Source organism: Vipera berus, assembly GCF_964194415.1.
Source record: "Vipera berus genome assembly, chromosome: 7".
Lineage (NCBI taxonomy): Eukaryota > Metazoa > Chordata > Lepidosauria > Squamata > Viperidae > Vipera > Vipera berus.
Window position 1 is genome coordinate 30,526,505 of NC_138209.1, and position 23,553 is coordinate 30,550,057.

Here is a 23,553-nt window from a genome sequence, read left to right on the forward strand (position 1 = left end):
CTACAAAAAAGATGTTGAGACCTTGGGAAAAGTTCAGAGAAGAGCAACTAAGATGATCCAAGGCCTGGAGAGTAAAACATACGAACAATGGCTGCAGGATTTGGGTTTGGCTAGTCTAAAGAAAAGAAGTAATAGGGGAGACATAATAGCAGTATTCCAGTATTTGAGGGCCTGCCACAAAGAAGAGGGGGTCAAATTATTCTCCAAAGCACCAGAGAGCAGAACAAGAAGCAATGGTTGAAAACTGATCAAAGAGAGAAGCAACCTGGTATTAAGGAGAAAGTTTCGAACAGTGGGGACAATTAACCAGTGAAACAGCTTGTCTTCAGAAATCATGGGCGCTCTATCACTGGAGGTTTTTAAGAAGAGATTGGACAGTCACTTGTCTGAGATGGTATAGGTTCTCCTGCTTGAGCAGGGGACTAGAAGACCTCCAAGGTCCCATCCAGCTTCTGTTCTGTTCTGTTCTATTCTATCTATGTTGAAACACTAAAGAAGGAAGATCTGATAGGAACATCTTGAGAAGAAACAGCCTTTAAAAACTGATATGCACTGCTTGCACATTGCTCAATAAGAGGAGAGCCTTTGTGCTCTGATAAGGCTGCAGTTTTATTTACACTACCTGGAATAAGACTCAGTACAGTGAAATTGCTCTTTCTAAAGTTTTACTATAAACTATATGACAATTGGTACAATCATTCAGTCTATTTTTCATTTGGCAATAGAAAGGTGGAAAGCCACTAAAATAGAAGCTTTCTTTCATTAGACTAAAATGTAGACTAAAATACTTCCTGAACAGATTACTGCAATTTGTATTACATTCAAATGTAAAATATATTTCATAGCATATAATTGTATACTTAACTCACTTATTTCAAAGTACATGTTAGGTTGTCAAGGACAGAAACATTACATTTCAACTGTATTGTGCTATACCGCTCATGCCCTATGACTGTGAATTTACCAAAATATTCTTTCAGAGTCATTTTATAAAATGTGTTTTATAAGCATTGTCTCTTCCATTTGTTGTCATATTGCATTACCTAAGGTATTGGACCTAAACATAAAGCCAGATACTAAATGCCATGACTGCAGTGTAAAATCTGAAGACCAAACTATCCTGTTATTAAAGTTGAAAGCCTGGAATCTGCAAAAATCAGAGGTAATTTTACTACAAGTGTACTACAGTAAACTATAATAAACCAGAAATAAATTATATTTAATATTTTTTTCCTACTCTTATAAGTTGTCAGTAGCTTTTGATTGAAATGAATTCAGATATGCTTGCCAGAAACTACACTATTAATTGCATTATGATTAATACAATATTCAGGTAGTGGCAGAGAACAGAAAATTTGAATTTAGCTGGTACAAGTGAATGCCTATTATGTTTTGTAGAAAAAAAACCAGAACACTTCATTGAACCAAAACAAGTTTTTTATTTTTCAAGTAATTATAAAATATAAAATTACTATGTTAAAATTTATCCTTACATAGCAGCTTTTTCCTGTTTTATTCCTAACATTTCCTGATGTAAAATATATACAGTCACGTGAAAAAGAGGGCACACTCTTTGAGTTCTATGATTATACATATCAGGACATAGTAAATATCATCTGATATTTAGCAATTCTTAAAACTGGGTAAATACAACCTCATGTCATCATTTATTTCACAAAACAAAAGCCAAAATGAAGAAGCCATGTGTGAAAAACTAAGTACACCTTATGATTCAATAGCCTGTAGAACCTTTAGTGGCAATAACCTGAATAGCTTTCTGTATGACTATCAGTCTCTCATATAGTTGTGGAGGAATGTTGGCCCACTCTTCTTTATAACATTGCTTCAATTCATTGAGGTTTGTGGGCATTTGTTTATGTACATCTCTCGAGGTCCCACTACAGCATTTCAATTGAGTTGAGGTCTGGACTTTGACTGGGCTATTGCAACATCTTGATTCTTTTCTTTTTCAGCCATTCTGTTGTAGATTTGCTGATGTGCTCAGGATCATAGTCCTGTCGTATGACTTACTGTCGGTCAAGCTTTAGCTGTCAGCAGATTTGACTCTAGGATACTTTGGTATTCGTGGTCAATTCAATGACTGCAAGGTGCAAAACAAGCCCAATTCATTACCCCTCCTCCACTGTGTTTGACAGTTGATATGTTTGTACCAATATGCTGTGTTTGGTTTTTGCCAAGTGACACTGTATTATGAACAAACATCTCCACTTTGGTCTTGACAAAAGGACAGTGTTCCAGAAGTCCCACAATTTGTTCAGATGCAACTTCACAAACCTAAGTCATGCTGCAATATTAATTTTAGAGAGAAGAGGGTTTCTCCTGGCAACCCTTCAAACAAACCATACTTATTCAGTCTTTTTCTAATTGTACTGTCATGAACTAACATTTAACAAACAGGCCTGTAGAGTTTGAGATGTAACTTACATTTTTTGCAATTTCTCTGACCGTTGCACCATCTGATCTTGAGTTGAAATTGCTGGGACATCCACTCCTGGAAAGATTGGCAGCTGTCTTGAATGCTTTTCACTTCTGAATACTCTTCCTCACTGTAGAATGATGGACTTTAAATTGTTTGGAAATGGCCTTATAAGCCTTTTCAGATTGATGGGTGGCAACAATTGCTTCTCTAAGATCATTGCCGATGTCTTTACTCTTTGACACTATGTTAACACAAACCTTAATGGTGGAGACCAACAACTCCTAAAACTTCAGCTTTTATTGAGGTAGCCACATTTGCTGATGATAAATTGATCAAGGGCACGTGATTAGCAGCACATGGCTGCTACTTAGGCATGTCTATGAAAACAGTGTGTATTTAGTTTTTCACACATGGCTTCTCCAGTTTGGCTTTCTTTTTGTAAGATAAATGATGACATGGTGTAATATGTCAGGTGTTGTTCATCTGAGGTTGTATTTACCTACTTTTAAGAATTGCTAAGGACCAGATAATTTTTACTGTGTCCTGATACATAAAACCACAGAACTCAAAGATGTACTTCCCCCCCCCACTATATTAGCTAATTACACTTTATTATAAGAATGTAAATTGATAAGCTAAGTTTGAAGTTGGTGGTTTCCACAACCTGGGTAAAATAAAAAGTTCAATCCAGAATCTGAATGTTTAATTTGTACATGCAGAAGCTTGATCCAATACTAGGGACTGCTAAGCAACTGTTTTTACAGGGATTGTATAATGTGAAGGTTACAGAGAAAGCAATCATGCTGTACCTGTTATGTGGGTTAAAGAACACATCCAAGAAAAAAGACTAATTCTTGTTTTCTATGAGAAATCTAGAAATAAAATTTGAGTGGAAAGACATTTACCTAAAAATTATGCTATCCTTTTTCCTGCTTATTGGGTAGTAAGCTAATTTAAAATGATTTTCTTTGGCTTACCAGTTACAAATGTAGTTTAACATGATGTAGAAATTGGAATTTGATTTTGGCTTCTTGGCTTATTATCTACTATGACTGACCAGAATACAACAATAATTGACAAGTGAAAAGAGAAAGTAGTTCCAAAAAGGAAAAAAAAATGATTAAATTACATTGTAGATCAACAATACTGACTCTATGCTATAATGTAAAATACCAATTCCAATGTAATATTCCCAATGACATTTCTGTGTCCCACTGACATTTTCCTAGAAAATAAAAATGTTGGGTGGCTGGATATTTGATATTTTTATCTGCCTATTTAAAAAGGCAAAAGTTAAACTAAAGTGCAGCGATCATCTTGTGAAACTAATAGAATGGCATGGATAAGTTAGTTTGCCCAGTTATAAATGGTTATTTTATCACTGGATATATGTTCCATAACAGCGAAGAACATACCGTGTTTCCCCAAAAGTAAGGCCTATCTCGAAAGTAAGCCCTAGCTTGATTTTTGGGGGTGCGCCTAATATAAGCCCTACCCCCAAATAAGCCCTGGTTTGGGGGCAAGGCGCAGAACTAAAAAATCAAGCTAGGGTGGAGGTTGAGGGATAGAGCTGCCCCATGCACCCCATTCCCACTTACCTTACCAGTAGGACTACTGCAGCCAGGCCTCCCACACCCCCGACATTTGTAGTGCCGCGTGGCTCATCATGCTGGTACCACCACTTGCAGCAGAAGGCTGCACAGTGCTTCAGGCCGTTTCCATTGCTCATGGCAGGAGGCCACAAGGTGCTTCACGCCATTGCCATTGCTCACAAGATGCCGCACAGCGCTTTGGGCCATTGCCACTGGCCCGAAGCACCGCATGGCCTGCCGCAAGTCGTGGCAACAGCCTGAAGCACCATGCGGTCTCCTGCAGCATGCAGCTGCAACAGTGCAAGTAGTGGCAAGCAGCCGCTAAAGAAATCAAGCAGCGGCACGACAGGTGCCAGGGTGTGGAAAACCTGGCTGCAGTGGTCCTAAGGTAAGACATCCCCCAAAAATAAACGTAGTGCCTCTTTTGGAGGCAAAAAAAATATAAGACCAGGTCTTATTTTCAGGAAAACATGGGTATATTCAAAACTTTATAGTCTGGGAATCCTAAGCACAATATCTATAAACTACTCACAGGTAGTGTGATTTAGCAAATTTGTGAAACAAAGAATTGAACAATATATACAAATATATATAAAAAACATCAACTACTAGATGAAGCCTATTTTTTATTTCAAGTGTTAATGGTAAAAAAAAGTTCAGCACAGCTGTTTTATTTAAAAACGTGAAACTACGTTACTTTTTCTAGTTCAGCAGGTAAACACATGAACCCAATGTCCTTTAATGACATAATAGTTGAGAATTGTAAAATACATCTTATGAAGACCCGTAAAATTAAAGAACTAAATTTAGTGATTATAAGAAATCAATATTCACAGCTTTAGTTTCTTTTTTCTTCCTCTTCCATCAGGAGTACCATCCAATTTACGTTTCTGTGTCTGTATCAGAAAAGAGAAAAATTGAGTCTCAGCTCTGAGAATTTTATTCATGATTTAAATTATTCTAAAGCTACAGTGAGGTTAAAAACATTTTATAATTTGTTTTTCTTTGTATACCAAAATTATTATTATTATTTAAAAATAGTTTTCATAATAATATGGGAAGAGGTCTAGAAAAAAATATTGCAAGGGCTATCTTAATCCTAGTCAATTCTATGCCACTTAGCATGAAACATTGAGGCAATGTAAAAATATGATTAATGCTACAAATTAGACTTAATGTGTGCTGTTTAAAATATTAGAAGAACTGAGAATTATAACTAATATGGATTCATAACCTTTCCCATATACATTATCATTTATATCATTTTCTTTCATCTGAAGAAAATGGCCTATGAATCTTCACAGTTAAACACATTTTACTCTCACCAGAGGTTTAGGTCCCCGTTTTTTCTTTTCTGCTTTCTCTTTTTCTTCTAATTCCATATTTTCTCTTTCAATCAAAGTGATTAAGGTATTACACCTTCGTTGTAATTCCTGAATCAAGAGCAAGCAGGACATTCAATGGTATAATTGCCACTACACAAAGAATTTCATACAATTACATTACGTTCTTTCTAATCATCTCCACTGTATAGATCCATGGTGGCAAACCTATGGCACGCGTGCCACAGGTGGCACAGAGCCCTCTCTGTGGGCACGCACGCCGTCACCCCAATCCTAGGCCTTCAGCTGGGTTTTATAAAACCTTTTTGCTGTAGGCCTCCGCTGCCATGTGCAAAAAAAAAAGGTTCAATCAATCAATTTCAATTTCTCTTGGGGAAAAAAAGATCTCGCAAAGTTGGAATTGATTGATTGAACTTTTTAGTCCCACCCAGGCTGCTGTTATCACCACAACCACACCCACCCAATGGGCTATGTGCACCCAACTGGCCACGCCCACCTGACACCCGACAATACATGTGGGTTTTAGGTTGCCGTTTGGGCACTCTGTCTGTAAAAGGTTCGCCATCACTGGTATAGATGCTTACTCGTGTAAGACAAACTTTGGAAAAATCTGTAGAATAAGCCCTCCAGCCTTCCAAACTAGTCATAGTTAAAACCCTACTTTGTCAACAATTTACATCTACTATATATCTGGAACTACAGCTCCATTTCTTGGGAATCATTATATTCAACAATGAGATAAGGGGGGAACCTCTTTGTGGGATGAAAATGAGGCAGAGAACAAAAACAGACAGTGTAGCCATTATGCTACTTCAATAGAAATGTCAGTGTCTCCTTTGGATTACAATTACATCAAGCATAGAATCTCTGATATCTTTGAATGGAATTATGTCCATAGTTAAGAACAAAATAGACTATTTGAAGTTCTCTGAGCTCGGTTGTTTGCTTGTAGACATTTCATAACCCAACTAGATAACATCAGCAATTTGCACAGAGCAGCACATTCCTTTCAATATGCCTGCTTATTCTCTTGTAATGTCTTCCTCTTTAACGAAATACAAAAATTAATTCACTTCTTGCTAATTATCTCAGTGCCAGAATGACTACCCCAAGGGAGGGACAATGGAAAAAGCATAGACGTCATGTGATTTTTCACTTAGTGACCGCTTTGTGTAACAACAAAGCTGCCAATCCCAACTGTGGTTGCTAAATAAGGCATACTTTAAAAAACATTTTTAAAAATACAATTACTATGCTGCTTCAAATGTACAATTGGATGGAGACGTTTAGACACTCCTAGTTAAATTTTATGTTTCAGTGGAAGCTAGCACAACCTGTACCTGACACATTCATTCACACATTAAGCATGTGTGAATGGATACTTAATAATATTTTTAATGTTTATAAATTCAAAGTAATTAAAAAAAAACTACAGTCATGCAGAAACTATTTCCCACAGCCAACTAAGCTCTTAAATGCTTTTGGAATTTCTTTCCACTCTTCCTTGCGAAATTCTAACTCAGAAACATTTTTTATATTCTTGAGTGCACTTAGATCTCCATAAGGATTTTCAATAATATTCAAGCTGGGGACTATGAAGATCAGTCTTACACCTTTTATTGTATTTTTGTTTCCTATAACTACTTCCTTTTCTCTAGGTATTACCTGCTGTGATTCTTATCATGGGCTTACAAAAATAGCCAATCACCTTCTGTTTCAGAAGACGCTGGGGCGTTGTCTTCTAGGATATATTGAAATTTAGTTGAATACTTTCACTCACACAATATTTCTTGTGCCATAGGCTCCTATATGACTCCAAAGGAATAGAGTCAATCCTGTACCTAGTAGGTTGCAATATATTATTTTCATAAATTGTGTCATCCTTTCTTGTCCAAATTTATTGTATGCTTTGTGCCCAAACAGTTCAATGTTTGTTTCATCAGCATAACCAGAACACTTTATTTGAAAATATTTTAAGCTTATTTAGGATTTCTTTCAGCATTCCCTAGACCAGGGGTCAGCAACTTGAAACAGTGAAAGAGCCACTCGGAACTGGTTCCCTCACAAAAGGAAAAAATGGGAGCCGCAAAAAATGTGTGCGCATGCGCGTACATGTGCACATGCGCAGAACAAGGTTTGGCTGAAGAGTGGAGCCAAGGTGAGATATGCACCTACCCTGCATATTTGAATTGATTGGTTGAACTTTTTAAGTCCCACTTTTTTGGGGGGGGGACTGCACATGGCAGAGGACTGGGAGCCGCAGGAGATGAAAGAGCCGCATGCGGCTCCGGAGCCGCAGGTTGCAGACCTGTGCCCTAGACAATGACTTTTGAAAGAAAATTGTCCCATGAGGGTAATTATATAAATAATATTTATACCATAGTCCAGTGGACAACCAGCTATTTTTCACTATAGGTTTTGTTATGCATTCATTCATTTATTCTGGCTGATAGGACCCTCCAATTAGTACTGATTGAATGACATATCCTCCTGATCTCTGTAATTCAGATTAAAACAGAAACTCCTCTCCAAAATACAATTAAAAAAATAACATAAGATATAGAAAAGCTGTACTGTGCTTATTCACCAGGGAGATAAATCATATTAATTTAAACAAATACCCACTATGAGAAAGAGCAACAGAACTTTACCACACTTCCCTTCCCATGTCCCTTTATAGGTAAAAATCAGCATTTATAATTGTACTAGGAAACTTCCAGGTAACAAGTGGTACAAACAAAGGGGATATTACTCCTCATAAATCAGGTTTCACTTGTTACTACCGGTCTAACATTTTTGGGTAAGAACATACAGGTAGTTCTTGACTTTATGATCATTTGTTTAACAATAGTTTAAAGTTATGATGGCCTGTCTTGCAGTCACATGATCATATTTTGCGACCTTCCCAGCTAGCTTCCAACAAGCCAGATTCGTTTAACAACCATGTAATTCACTTAATGACTATGTGATTTACTTAACTACCACAGCGATTCAATTAACAACTGCAGTAAAACTGTTCATAAAATTGAGACTGGTCACATGATGACTCACTTAACATCATTTATTGTCTGAACTTCTGGTCCTAACTGTGGCCATAAATCAAGGACTACCTGTCAGAAATAAGGTTTATCTACACATAATACAGTTTTCTCTACTCACAAACTGGTTTGTTTTTTGTATTTTAAAAAAAACAAAAAAACAAACAGAAACTAGTATATACCATTGCAGTTCTAGACTTGAGGAACCAGTCAAATCTGAACTGGGGAGAGTTTCGAATACACTGTCTCAATTCATCGTAAACATTTTCTTTATCAAATCCAAGCTTATGAAGCATACAGATCAAAAAGCGATCTTCCTCTTCTGTGTAATTTTTCCCTTTGTTAGTACCATATGATATTCTCAGTTGGTGAAAAGGTGCTTTGTATCTGCCAATCTAAGAAAAAAACAAGCAAATCAAAGTGGCATGTAAAAGAATATACATAATACAAGCTCATTGGAAATTTAGCTAGTACATACTTCTAGAATCTAAAAGCAAAAAAGGTCTCTTAATTTGTAGATAATTGATTGATTAGTTTTACTACCATATCAACAATTTAAAACAAAAAATAATATATAGGATGTAAGTAATAACATACATGTATGTTAAAACACAAAGAATCAGCATTCAGTAAACAATACCGCAATCTCAGAATACCCATATCTGTTCAATATAACAAGTCCTTTGATCAACTATAAACTTAACAGTTCTGCTCACAATGTATAGAGTAAGACCCAGGAGGAAATATCACAACCTGATGTTTAAATCCCAGTGGATTCTTGATCTGTAGAAAGCAGCCTCTCAAAAATTTAGACCTTCTTTCCAAATTTGAACATTGGATTAGGTATTTAAACTAATACATCTAGTCTTTGATGTATGACTAATTTGAGCCCAGAATTTTGATTGTAAATTGTTGTGGTCATTAAGCACGTCACCCTGCGACTTGGCTTGATTTTACAACTGTTTTTATGATAGTTGTTAAGTGAGTCATCATGATTGTCAAGCCAATCACATGGTCTTTAAGAGAACACCGGTTAAGTGAATCAAGAATATCAAATCATGTTTTTGCAATTTTCTATCAGAAGGACTCAACAGCTGCATATAGTCTCTCAAATTCCTCTAGAATTTGCTATCAAATTAATATTTCATGAAGAATAGGACTATAATACATAGCTGGATAGTAATAATATTGATTGCATTAAATTATAATTAAATCTGTTTATAAAATAACATTTATTTTTACCCTGGCCTTTTATTTCAGGAATGCCAGCCTTGCCTCAGAAAAAGTTGCACTCCCCTTACTCCACACTCTATAACGTTTTCCATGTGTAATGACTGCTGCTATTCTTCTTTTGCGGGGGTGGGTGGGTGGGTGATATGTACAGAGGACTAGGAACAGCAATTCAGCACTTTAAAGTATTTCTAGAGGCATATAATTAAGCTAAGTAGGACCTGAAACTGAGAAGTACTAAAGAAAGGTTCCCAAACTTTTAGTTAACAAGAAAATATATGAACCTTATTTTATGAAATACGGAAAAAATAACAATAAAATATGAAATAGTATTTAAAAACCAATAGTAACATTTCTTAATATTTTACCATTTTTCTTCACGATACAACTTAAAAGGCAATTACCTTTGTGTCAAGTGCTTTTTTAATACTAATTCTCCTCTGAATTCGAGCTTCACCTCTTTCAATTTGCGCCATGATCTTTTCTATGTCCTGAAGCTCATTACATCGTTCCCAGAAAACAGCTGAAGAAAGTAATCTATTAGTTTTGTCTCACATGTTTGCAAAGTAAATCAAGTATTGTTCAGTTTTGTATTTTGATTTCTCTTTAGATCTAACATAATTCCTTCTTATATCAAGTCAGCATAACATTTATTTATTTTATTTATTTATTTATTTAATTGAATTTTTATACCGCCCTTCTCCCGAAGGACTCAGGGCGGTGAACAGGGCATATAAATAGAAGTACAAAAGTTAAAAAGGATTAAATTATTGCCCAAATTAAAACAATCAAAATATAAAAAACATTAAAACCCTAACATTCCCCCATCAGGCCAGGCCAGCTTGTTCGAATAAATGGGTCTTTAACCCACGCAGGAAAGAGCGAAGATCCGGTGCCATCCGGAGCTCAACCGGCAGTTGATTCCATAAAGCCGGGGCGCCCACAGAGAAGGCCCTCCCCCTGGGGGCCACCAGCCGGCATTCTCTGACCGGAGGCAACATGTCAACTGGCTTAAGAGGAAGCCTTTGTCTTCCCAAAAGATGACATTTGTTCTGTTTCAACCATTTTGTGGTAGATCTGTTAGTTTAAGATTGTCATGCTGCATGAACCACATTTGCTTAAACTTACTCTAACATTCTCTTGTACAGTTTACCAGAAGACATTGCTGGGTAGTCTACTGGATCACCCAGGAATCTTTGGCAAACTCAATGCAGAATGCAGTGTGTGTTCAGAAGAATAGTGATTTCTTCCTTCCTCCTGAGCATACCATTCTTTTGTGGTATTTTCCTTTTTATAAAAATTTTATTAATTTTTAAGAATTACGGTTAGTGCTTAGTAAACAACATGTTGTCTGGGTTCAGATATTTAACATTAACTTCTTCAATATAAATCTGTTCAATACTACAAATCCAGTATTTTTTCAATATCAATTCATAAATCAATAATGTCAATTCATTAATCAACATCCTGTTTTTCGTGCTCTTGCTAAGGTTTGATTTCCCATCAATATTTGAAATATCTTTATCAGTTACAATTTTCTCAATATTAATTGCATTTATATAGCTAAGTTTTATTCATATCAATCCTCTTCTTATCTTCTTATTTCCCATATCAAAAGAAAAAAAAATGCTATCTTAGTTCTAAATCATATCTTCCATTATAAAAATCTAATTATATCTAAGGGTCATCCGTTCTTTTAATCTTATTCAAACAAGTATTTTAACATATAATGCCCCCTCTAAAAGGTCAAATCTTCTGCTTGTTAAATCTGACTCTCTTTCTTTGCCAAATAGCTTTCTAAGCCAGGGCAATTAGATCGCCCAGGAATTTTCTTTCTATTTTTGTAAAAATTGCTTGGCACAAGGAAGACAATTTAGGTAAAGTATTTTGCGGGGGGCAGGGGGGATTCCGCCCATTTATATTCCTTAAACAACTCCCAGTTCCTTTCTCGCTCCATTTCTCTTTTCATTCCCTGTCTCCCAAGTTGTAATATTTCCCCTAACAGCTCTATATTCCATTTTTAAAAATCTTCTTCCTTGCCATCAGATATATTTTGCAACCTAAGGGCTAAAAGGTCTTTTGTATTTTCATTGTTATAGCTAAGTCTTGCAGTATTTTGTTTTAAATTTGGATTGTTAACAAAGAATTAAAAGGAGACTGGTATAGCTATTTCAAGCTGCCTTGCTCTCATCAGCCAGCCACACCCTTCTGAGATTCGAACCTGGGCTGCTTGCACATTAGGCAGCTGTGTTAATCTCTAGGCCACAGGCTCTTTCTCACTTTGTCAGCTATACCAAGGAAGGGAAGAGACCAGGGGAGGAGATATGTCTTGAGTGTTGTTTTTTTGATGCACCCTGTCGACTTAAATATGGGAGAAGGAATCTTTTGCCTGTATCAGCCCAAACTAGGGCCATCCACAGGCAGCAGGCGCTAACTGCGACAATCATTTTTATATTAAATTTGGATTGCTAACAAAGAATTAAAGGGAGACTGGTATAGCTATTTCAAGCTGCTTTGCTCTCATCAGCCAGTATTTTGTTTGTACATAGTCGTTTATATTTTCTTTCTTTTATCTCTTCTATCTCTAAATCCATTTCCTCTGCTTCGTCTTCTGATTTCTGGATTATTTGTTCATACTTTGTAGTCGTTATCTGGGAACTTTCTAGCTGTAGATTTAATTTGGAGATTTGCTCATTTATATTGTCTAAATTGCTTTTAGTCTCATGATTTCTTTTTATGTCCTCTGCATTCAACAATTTTTGGTGAATTAGTTGTAGGATAGAATATATTCTTTCTGAAAGGTGTTTGTTTTTTCTTGAGCATCATCTAGTATCACCAGCTTCAGTAAGTGTAGATCAAAGTTTCCTCTAGTTTTCTGGTCTTTATATGTATCCTTTATAATCCAATAGATTCCAAAGTATAGGTTCAGTCATGAAAGCAATATTTTATAGTGATCCTTTGTCTCAAGTATCCAAAAATTGTCAATCAGGCAAGGTTGTATTCCACAATATTCAAAGTGTTCAAAATGTTCAACCTCTCTGTAAACAGCTCAAAAGTCTTTCCCAGCCAGGCATAATTCAAGGTCAAATTTTTCTTTCTCTCCCACTAGCTCTTAAAAGTTAAAAGTCCAAGCTCAGTAGGTATTTATAATCCAAGAAGGTAATGTGATAAGTATGTGAAAATATTTTCCTTTATTGCCAGCTGTTCTCCTGAGCTAGGAATAACCAAGCAGCTAGGAAGCAAACTGTAGAGCTATACACAAACCCACCACTAGATGTCATTCAAAGTCCATTTTCCACTCTTAAAACAAAGGATTGATTTCTTATATTTCGCCTCAGCCTGGTGTTGGGCCCTATGATTTTGAGATTCAGGATGTCTGAATCAGTTGCCTAAAATCTCTGATTCTGAAATCTCCAGAATCAATAGGCAAAAGAACATAAAGAATCTATACCCACACTAAGGTTTGAAAATCATAAATATAATATCATTTTTCCAAGTTTTTTTTGATTAATGAATAACTTTGGGTCAGTTGGCTAGTTGAATGCCAGCTTTTGGAAAAGCAAAATGAGTTTCTTTTGCACATATGTGCTCATTATTGTAATCTATATATTCTATTTATCTCCTTAGTTTGTGGAGTGATCAGTGTGCACTTAAAAATGCACAAAAGGTTCTATGGTGCTTGGCCTGTTAAGGCTTAAATTGTGTGCATGCAGTGTTCGTGCTCATTCTCCCAGAAGAAACTGATAATTCTTCTGCAGATTTTTGGCAGCAAGCCAATGAAAGAGGGGCAAGAAGAGCAAATCAGCAAGTTAATCTCCAAATGTTGCTTTATTGTTTATAATAAACTACTATTTTACTGTTTACTTTGTACATTTTAATGTTATATTTATTATGGGTGTTTTATTGTTTGTAATCTTACACATACTGTGGAAATGAATTAAGTGAAAAATGGCAGCATGTAGAGTTAAAAATTAAATCAAATTTAGGATAGAAGGAGACAGTTCATGTTCCCAATTGTATACTAAGCTTGGTTCAGAGGTATACAATTTAAACATTTACTTTAAAATATTGTGAAAAAACATCATTTGTGTTAATGGACATTCATTTCCCCCCCCCCCAAAATGTGCTCCTTCCCTTAAAGGTATAATTGTTTGAACCTGCTATGTGCACGTTCTCTGCTGTTACTCTTTTTCAAAGAGAGCCAGCCCACTGATCTCTCCTCACATTACTTTCAATTAGCACCTTTCAAGGCAAAGGAAAAAGAATGAACTTAATTTTAAGGAAAGTAGTACAAGAAGGTGAAATAAACACCCCCATAACCGACATTTCAAAAATATTTTAAATTATGTACCCTGCCAATTTTTATGCAGCATAGTTTACTAGTAGCATACAGCCCATGATGCTATCCTATTATATTGCAGTCCTGCAATTAAAGGAAGCAAGAGGGAGTTGGGGTCTCTCTCTCTCTCTCTCTCTCTCTCTCTCTCTCTCTCTCTCTCTCTGTGTGTGTGTGTGTGTGTGTGTGTGTGTGTGTGTGTTACCAGTGTTTTATTTAAAAATCTGTGGTTCTTGTTTTCACAAAACCTCAACACTTAAAACTGGTTCAAACTATGTTATGTTTAAAAGCAGCATCTTTAAAATATTGCAATAGTATGTTCCAGCAGGGTATTTGGTTTCTTCTGTCCTGTCCACATCTTAATTTTTATCAATGTTGTTTGTCCTTTTGTGAAGTTATGTTAGTTCTAAATATCATATTGTAGATTCAGGATCAAACACATACATTACATTGAATCTATTTCATAAATTATAAAACTTCTTTTAAATAACAGATCTTGCTAAACAACTTCAACTGTGCATTAATTATTTTACAGTGCTTCAAAACAACCAGCATTGTCTACAATGTGTATATTTTTTGCAAATATTCAGAAAGTACAAGCATACACATCACTTTCATCTATATTTCCTATGATTTTTAGCACTTTCTCCTCTTTATTCAGTCCAACAAATTCAGCAATTTGTTGGACTGAATTTTTCTGGTAAAATGTTAGCAGGGTTTGTATAGGTGGAATTGCACAGAACTCTGTTTATGTTGTCATGAACACAACTCTAAGGATTCAACCACTACATATGTCTCACTAAACACTGTATCAGACTGGATTGAGAGTATACCTAATATAATATTATTTAAAAATTTAAAATGGTGTTACCAGAATATTCAATGACTTCCTCTGGAGTTTTTCCTTCTACTTCTCGAGCTATATTTTCGATGTCATCACGACCCCATTTTTCATTAGCTTTAATGAACTGATTGAAATCTCTTTTATTCCAATTTGTAAAGCCCTTGAAAATAAAAGAGTAATAAAGAAATTGCTTAATAATACTATCCTTCTTTAATAAGACCTGGCTTAGTTGGGTTGAGCCACGTCAAGCTAAAGCTTGAAAAATTACATTAGCCAGTTGAGGATAAACTGGATTCTTCTAAGAATTTTTAAACATGTTCCATAAACATGGATAAAATTTAGAACTAATGAAGTCTGAAATTCTTACCTCCCTAGCTCGTAATCATAAATCATTTATGACTGAATAACGATCCTCAATTTCATTAAAATTCATTCAAGCTAGTCATTTTCATACATTGTACTGTACATACAGCATGTACATGAATGTTCGGTAATGTTCTAATCAAGTTGTAAACTTGATTAGAAGAAGTCAACTGTACCTTCTTGGGGGGAAATGCCCACAAACAATACTTTTCTCTTTTCTGGATTTCAACTCAAGACAAGGGCACAATAAATATTTGTTTATGGCATTTCTAAGCTACTGTATCCAGCAAGCTCTGGCAGAAGCAATCTATGAATGATGCAACTGAATTAATTTGTTGAATTTATTCAATAGTATTGAACAGTATTTAAAAGTAATAAAATTTGTTTCAATATTTTGGACTGCAAGAATAATGCATCATGCAAGATAAGGCGAACTAAAACCTCAGTAGTCTATGGAAGTCTTAAGCCAATATTATTCTGACTCATAAAAAAAGAAAGGCTAATATAGAAAACAGTGCAGTTGAACAATTTGAAGACAACTGGGGAAAAAGGAGCCAACAGAGAATGTGACTATACTGACTAAGCTTACAAGATGCAATTACTGACAAAACAGTGTCCATCAAATTAGTCATCAATTGCTGAACAAAACTGGATTTCAATTTTATATTCTTTTACATTAAGAACACTTTTTTCCCTTAGTACCTACTAGAAAAGGAATGAAGGATAGTTTATAATTTGCCAAGCAGGTGGGGAATACCTGAGTAAGTAGCTTTTCCTTTTCATCTAGTTCTTCTTCATTAAGCGGTTCAGCTTCATCAATTTTAATTTGTTCTTCCTTTTGTGTCTGAGCTGCATTTGGCAAGTCAGGATTACGAGGTACCTAAAGAATTTATATTTCTATAATCAATTCATATGCTCTAAAAACATTATAGCTTTTACTCAAAACATGTGGTTTTATTGTCACATAGTAAAATTTTAAGAACTTTTTAATTTTTTAAACTGAAAAAGTAAAATATGGATAACTAGTACCTTATATCCAATAGTTTTTCTGTAATAAAGAATTTCTTTTTCTAACAATTCAAACAAACGTGGAGGAAAGAATTGGAAATCCTGAACATTAGGCTGTTTTGGAGGTCGCGGGGCCTTTAAAAAAAGACACATTGCACTGTAATCATAATCACTTCAGTAACAGAAGTTAAGCAGCATTTAATTTCCACATAAAATACAAACTACTTCCATATTTTGCTATTAGCCCCCCTTCCCACTGACAGATACAAAGATGTATTTAATTGTTAATTATTCAAAGAAAACTCTTTAATCTATATATATACCTGAGTGGTTTAATTTCCAATTCTGCTTGATTTATTTTCACTGTTTGCTATTATTACAAAACAAACTATTTGTTGGAAAATGGAAAAATAAACAATGTAGCGGTAGTTGAAACAAAAAGACAGCAAAAAAATGATGACAAATGCAAAGCATATATTCAGAGACACATATACACATATAAAAATTCTAATAAGCACTTCAGTGAATGGAACTGATATGTTATTTTTTTAGAGGAACAGGAACTGATATGTTATTTTTTTAGAGGAACAGGAATCTGAGTTTACAGGGAAGAAGCTTGAAAACCCTTTTTTATTCTAACCTCAATCACTGTCTGAAGACATAGTTGGAAACAACTTTCATAAAAGTACAAATAAATCTGCTTAAAAAAATAAAAACAGCCTTAAATAATTTATTATTCTAAAAATTTCATCAACACTGATATGTAATAAAACATTTTAGGAATAAATATACCAGCTTTTCTTCTAATTATTTTCTTCTAATTATTCTATTTTTAACAAGTTTCAATAACTCACCTTTGGTGCTTTTGGTTCACTGACACGAAGAGCTTCTCTAAAATAAGCATCAACAGCATAGTTGGCTTTCCTTTCACGTTTCGGTGGCTCGATCCACTCTGTGAATGCCATCTGCAACATGTTGTACTTTTAGAAAATTATATGGAAACATCATGGTTGTAAATGGACAGTAAAGTTAACATATTGAAGTAAGAGAAATAAATACATTACCTTTTGTTTCTCTCTATAATCTTCTCCTTCAAAATTATACACACTAGACTCTGTATCCATTGTAAAGTTTCTGAGTGAACTTTCACCCATTTTGGAAAGTTTTTCATTCATTTCTGCAGTCTACATACATAAACAGATTTTAATTAGTGTTTTGTAACAATCTACTTTATCATCAACAGTCAACATGAATGGTGAATGATCTCTGGCGGGCTCGGGACAGGGGTTGTTCCTCTGTCCTAGTCCTATTAGACCTCTCAGCGGCTTTCGATACCATCGACCATGGTATCCTACTGCGGCGTCTCAGGGGGTTGGGAGTGGGAGGCACTGTTTTGCGGTGGTTCTCCTCCTATCTCCTGGGCCGCTCGCAGTCGGTGTTGACGGGAGGGCAGAGGTCCGCCCCGAGGCCTCTTGTTTGTGGAGTTCCTCAGGGGTCGTTTCTCTCGCCCCTCCTGTTCAAAATCTATATGAAGCCGCTGGGCGAGATCATTCGTGGTTTTGGGGTGGGGTATCATCAGTACGCTGATGATACCCAACTTTTTTCTCCACCCCAAACCAACCCAGCGATGCCCTCGCCGTGATGTCCCGTTGCCTGGAAGCGGTCCGGGTCTGGATGGGGAGAAACAGGCTTCGTCTCAATCCTGCCAAGACTGAGTGGCTGTGCATACCGGCATCTCGGGTCAACCAGACTATTCCATCTCTAATGATGGGGGGTGAGGTGTTACCCCCCGTTGATAGGGCTCGCAACTTGGGCGTCCTCCTGGATTCGCAGCTCACTTTTGAAGACCATATAGGAGCTGTGACCAGGGGGGCTTTTGCCCAGGTTCGCCTGGTGCGCCAGTTGCAACCCTACCTGGACCAAGATGCCCTACGCACAGTCACTCATGCGCTCGTGACCTCCCGTTTAGACTACTGCAACGTTCTCTACATGGGGCTGCCCTTGAGGACCACCCGGAGGCTTCAACTGGTGCAGAATGCGGCCGTGTGAGTTGTGATGGGGGTCTCCCGATACTCCCATGTAACACCTCTACTCCTCGAGCTGCATTGGCTTCCAGTTGCCCTTCGGGTGAGATTCAAGGTGCTGGTGATGACCTATAAAGCCCTAAATGGCGAGGGTCCGGGATATTTGAGGGAACACCTGCTGCCAGCATCAAGCTCCCTTCGTCCAGTGCGCTCCCACAGGGAGGGTCTCCTCAGGGTGCCGCCGGTTAAAGACTGCCGGCGGGTAACACCCAGGGGTAGGGCCTTCTCAGTGGGCGCGCCTGCCCTGTGGAACCAGCTGCCTGTGGAGCTTAGGACTGCCCCCAACCTCCGTTCATTCCGCCGGGACCTGAAGACCTGGCTCTTCGAGCTCTCTGGCCCAGGCTGAGAATATTTTTAATTTTAATTTTAACTGGGTTTTAATTTTCTCAGGGTTCTATTTAATCTCTCTTAATTTTGTTTTAACGTTTGTATTGACTGTTTTTTAAATGCCCTGTAAACCGCCCTGAGTCCTTCGGGAAAGGGCGGTATATAAATCTAAATAATAATAATAATAATAACATGGTTTTCTGATAAAATCTGAATTAAGACAATTAGCATAACTTTTTTTACTAGTTCCCAATATCCACTCACTTTTTTTGCACCTCTTTCCAAAATACCGTCAATGTCTTCATCTGTAATTTCACTCTCTTTTGAAGCAAAGACATGGGTAGCTCCATGTCGAATCATCTGCAACATTTCATCTTTTCCCAATTTATTCAGATTCTGATCTACTAGTCTACCTATATATATATATATTAAAAAAGAGAATATTCTCAAGAGGCTGATAACTTCACAAAAAAGTTTTAAAAACAGGCAAAACATGCAATTCTTTGACACTACATTTGTGTTTTACAGATAAAAAAGAATTTAAAAAATTATTTCTGTAAATCTGGAATGTGATTAAAATAGTGGAATACGAAGCACATATACTTCTGTGGCAATATTTGACAAATATTTTTTTAAGTAGCAACCTTTTATTATTCAAATGTAATTTGTAATGCTATTCCAGGAAAATGTGAGGCCAAATATTCATATTAAATACAAGTTTCCAACGTGTTACTGAATATTTGCACAGCATTCATTTTTCCTCATCTAACAATGTACAAAAAATTGTTTATGCTGGTGGATAAGACTTGCAACTTCCCTCAAAAATGTTTTGTATCCTTCCAATTACTATTTCCAATTAAAATTATTAACATCAACTATTCTTAAATCAACATTCTAGATACACCTTTTAGCTATCAAGCTTATGTCTAGACAATACTTTTTGTGTATATTTTCCCACTGCAGTACTTCGCAATCATTTTTTATTTTGATGCATTTTTTCTAGGTTTGGATATATTTAGCTTACTGACATTTGGTATTATTAATAAACAACGGAATATTTTTACCTTGTTGAATAACTATGGAATCTAAGCGAAGTTTCATTTCTGCTCTTTCTACTATTCTTTCTTCTACAGTGTTGTCTGTAATAAATCTGAATACTCTAACAGTCTTTGTCTGACCAATTCTATGTGCACGATCCTATGTGGTAGGAAAAAAGGAATACTCAATTCATAAAAATTACAATTTTGTATTATAAGCAATTCACAATTGGTGAACAAATATCATTTCACTTGATTAACTTTTAGAAATCTAAATCTTCCCAACTTAAAAATAATATGAAATAATTACTACTTACTAATGTAATAGTTTTTATCAAAAATCCAGGCGGACAAGCAAACATATTGCTGTATGTCCAATATCCCTGGGGGGAAAAACTCAGATTCAAACACATTTCATAATAATCAAGCTTACCATAGCCTGAAGGTCTACTTGTGGATTCCAGTCAGAATCATATAGAATTACAACATCAGCTGTAGCTAGATTGATTCCCAAACCACCAGCCCGTGTGCTCAGCATAAAGAGAAACTTTGAACTGTCAGGTTCGTTGTATGCATTAATGGAAGCCTACAATAAAAAAGTTGGTCAATTCACACTGAGTTTGAAAACAAATAAATAAACCTCTTGTTTCTGCATGCTTACTTGTCTTTCATCATGAGGTGTCTGCCCATCAAGTCTGCAATACTCATAATTTCGCCACATGCAGTAATCTTCTAATATATCTAATACTCTTGTCATCTGGCTGAAGACTAGGACTCGTGATCCTGTTGCACATGAAAGGATTTTAAAAATTCAGTTATTCAAATAAATTCTTCTAAATAAATTTTATGAAGAACTGAAATAAGTATACTCATAAAGCAACATGCACAGTGAATAAACGTGCTGTAGCTATTAGGAATCCTTGCAAAATTTATAATATATAATTAGCAAATGACAGCAGATAATTTTTAAACAGAATTCTACAAAAATTAATAGCATATTTATTTTTATGAAGAGTGAAAGCAATTGGGAACATTTTCTTGAATTTTTATAAAATAATTTTAGCAATAAGATGAAATAGTTACCCTGCTCTTTCAATTTTGGCAACAATTTATTCAAAACAACCATTTTGCCACTATTGGTAACCAAATGCATATCTGTTGTATAAGGTGGGCCAGGTTCTGCTCCATCAAAAAGGTACGGATGATTGCAACATTTTCGTAATTGCATAAGAATGTTTAATAGTCTCATTTTATCCAGTTTTCCAGCAGAGTTCAATATATCTATATCCTTCATTAAGATTCTTGTGTACCTATATTGAAAGACAAAGACAACAAAGGCTACCAATTCTGCAGTAATGTAATGAAAATATTTCAAGATTTAATAATAAAAAGCAATCAGAAACATGGAGACATTGTATTTATTCATATACTAGTTTTAATTACTTACCATTCCCTTTGCATTTTGCTGAGACCAACATATATTTTAACTTCTTTTTTTGGAGGCAAACTTTTCTCTACTTCAGCTTTTATACGACGTAACAAAAATGGTCGTAGTACCTGCCAATTATAATGCATAATATCACACAGTAAAATAACTATTTTATACTACTGTATTTTATACTACTGTATTTTATACTACTACTCTTTCAAAAGTATAAGCTTTCCAGGCTATATCTAATTGTGGTTCCAAGACCTTTGTGCTTGCAATGGAGAAACGTCAACTATTACATAACTTTTCTGGAAAGAAAGATAGAGGAAATTAGAAGTCCCAATGATCACGAAACTATTTGTGCTATTTATGGAATTGAAAAATGTTGCAGTATCTGCACCAACAGGATCTCAAGCAAAGTTTAGAGGCATGTTTTATTACTTTTCAGGTAGAATACATAGAGATGTTGCACAGTGAGCGCTATGTAGTAAGAATAGACCAAAGTTAGTTCATTTTTTAAAAAGAAACTCACCATATGAAGCCGTTCTACTAATTTTTGATCCCCAAGACAGTTGTTTGTATCGAACCATGAATCAAAATCCTGCATTAAAAAACATGCTTTATAATCAAATAATTCATTACCAATAAATCAGCATTTAAAGTACTATTCCTTGTCCACACATCTGTTAAAACACAAACAGAAGCATTTAACTATTATCTTCAGTTTAGTGTACCAAAATATATTTCTCAATTCTCATTTCTTGTTCAAATAATATAGAAATGCTGCTAGCATAACTCAGGTTGGCTGACATTCATGATGTCAACATTTGATATGAGATATATGAACATACTCCCACTCTTCTCGCGTTATCTATAATTTCATATGACACACTGATACAGATTATGGATACTGTAATAATCCTTCTTAATGATTTTTAAGATCTACTAAAGCCATAATTTGATTTCCAACTTATAAAGTAAATATAGCTATCAGTGGGGAAAAGTGAAATAGTACTAAAGTTAAGGCTGATTTCCAGCCTGCAAAACAGAGATAAAGCATCGAACAGCGTTATTCTCTGGGCATGACACAGTGATGCTTATGAAGATAACCACCATCAATGATATAGTTATTTCTACCTTGCTAGAAATGCTTCTTTTTCAAATACTTTTAACAGTTTTTAAAAAATTATTTTATTTTCAATTTTAAATATTTATATATTTCATATTGAACAGTTCACAGTGCCATAGTCAAATCTATTCTCCACAGTATTATTATTAATTCAATTAATAAATTCCTACAGAACTGTTGCTGATGCTTAAAATTATTTATACTTGCCGAGAAAATACTTCTTAATCAAGAGGCAAACCTGTACTTACGTTCCCTTTTAATTACAGTTTTCCAAATGAGGATCATTTTCCTATTTCTACCGTATTAGCAGTTGGGATATAATTACTTTGATCAGAATCACTGAGGCTTCACCACAAACTGCTTGCCAATCAACTCATGTACATAAATGTCATATAATCTTTTGTGAATGTATTCAGCCATTAAACTTTTTAATGTTGTTGCCACTAAATTTCACAAATATTTTCATACATTACCTCAGCTGAATTAAAGACATCTGGCAATAAAAAGTTAAGAAGTGCCCAGAGTTCGTGTAAGTTATTCTGTAATGGTGTTCCAGTTAACAATAACCTATTAGTAGTCTTGAATTCCCTCACAATTTCTGACAACTGAAAGAAAAATAATTATTATAAACATCTGACAGGAAAGCAATCTGCAAAATTTAAATTCTTACCCTAAATGGGTTATTTAAAATTACCTTTGATTTTTCATTTTTAATCCTGTGGGCTTCATCAATAACTAGGTATCTCCAGTTAAATTTTTTGAATACTGATTTCTCTTTAATGAGCATTTCATATGATGTTACACAGACATCCCATTCACCTGGCAACAAAACATCTCTCACGAAAGCAGCCTTAATCAGAGAAAATATTGAATTAAACATTTTAAAGAAAGAAATAATCAATACTATATCATAGAATATGTATTTTATGGCTAGTTATCATTAAATACATCCACCCGTAACCCTGATAATTTCAAATCTGTTACCACTTGTTCCCCAACATTACATAGATTATAATCTTAATGTACTGAGCAAACTCAGGGTAATTTGTAACTATGCTAATAGCTAGTGCAAAAATTCACAAACTGTGTTGCACCAGCCTTATGACCAGGTTTTCCAACAGATTATGGCAAGAGAAATGATGTATTTTAAAAATAATATATAATATCTGTCCTAGTATTAACTAATTTAAATGAATAAACATAGCAATAAATTTTCCCTAATTCCTGCATAAAGAATTAGAAGCAATTAAATCCAAAAAAAAAACCCACCCTATATTCTTTATTTTAAAAGTTTAATTAAATAACAATTCCTAACTGACAGAACACTGTTGTGGTAATAGAAAATTTCAAACA

The 23,553-nt window shown here is 35.3% G+C and overlaps 1 protein-coding gene across 1 annotated transcript in view; it reads right to left on the reverse strand.

Annotated features, from left to right (window-relative positions):
• The window catches only part of SMARCA5 (SNF2 related chromatin remodeling ATPase 5), a 54,395-nt gene that overhangs the window by 16,041 nt on the left and 14,801 nt on the right, over positions 1-23,553 (reverse strand). Inside the window, exons 7-24 of the mRNA XM_081332651.1 lie at positions 22,895-23,050; positions 22,674-22,805; positions 21,604-21,672; positions 21,090-21,199; positions 20,726-20,952; positions 20,304-20,425; positions 20,076-20,228; positions 19,670-19,802; positions 18,870-19,018; positions 17,259-17,378; positions 17,049-17,159; positions 16,216-16,329; positions 15,944-16,066; positions 14,851-14,983; positions 10,048-10,166; positions 8,596-8,808; positions 5,358-5,465; positions 4,867-4,928 (exon numbers count right to left, since the gene is read on the reverse strand). Of these exons, the coding sequence (XP_081188777.1) occupies positions 4,867-4,928; positions 5,358-5,465; positions 8,596-8,808; positions 10,048-10,166; positions 14,851-14,983; positions 15,944-16,066; positions 16,216-16,329; positions 17,049-17,159; positions 17,259-17,378; positions 18,870-19,018; positions 19,670-19,802; positions 20,076-20,228; positions 20,304-20,425; positions 20,726-20,952; positions 21,090-21,199; positions 21,604-21,672; positions 22,674-22,805; positions 22,895-23,050 (2,354 nt within the window). The remainder of the gene's footprint in view (positions 1-4,866; positions 4,929-5,357; positions 5,466-8,595; positions 8,809-10,047; positions 10,167-14,850; positions 14,984-15,943; positions 16,067-16,215; positions 16,330-17,048; positions 17,160-17,258; positions 17,379-18,869; positions 19,019-19,669; positions 19,803-20,075; positions 20,229-20,303; positions 20,426-20,725; positions 20,953-21,089; positions 21,200-21,603; positions 21,673-22,673; positions 22,806-22,894; positions 23,051-23,553) is intronic.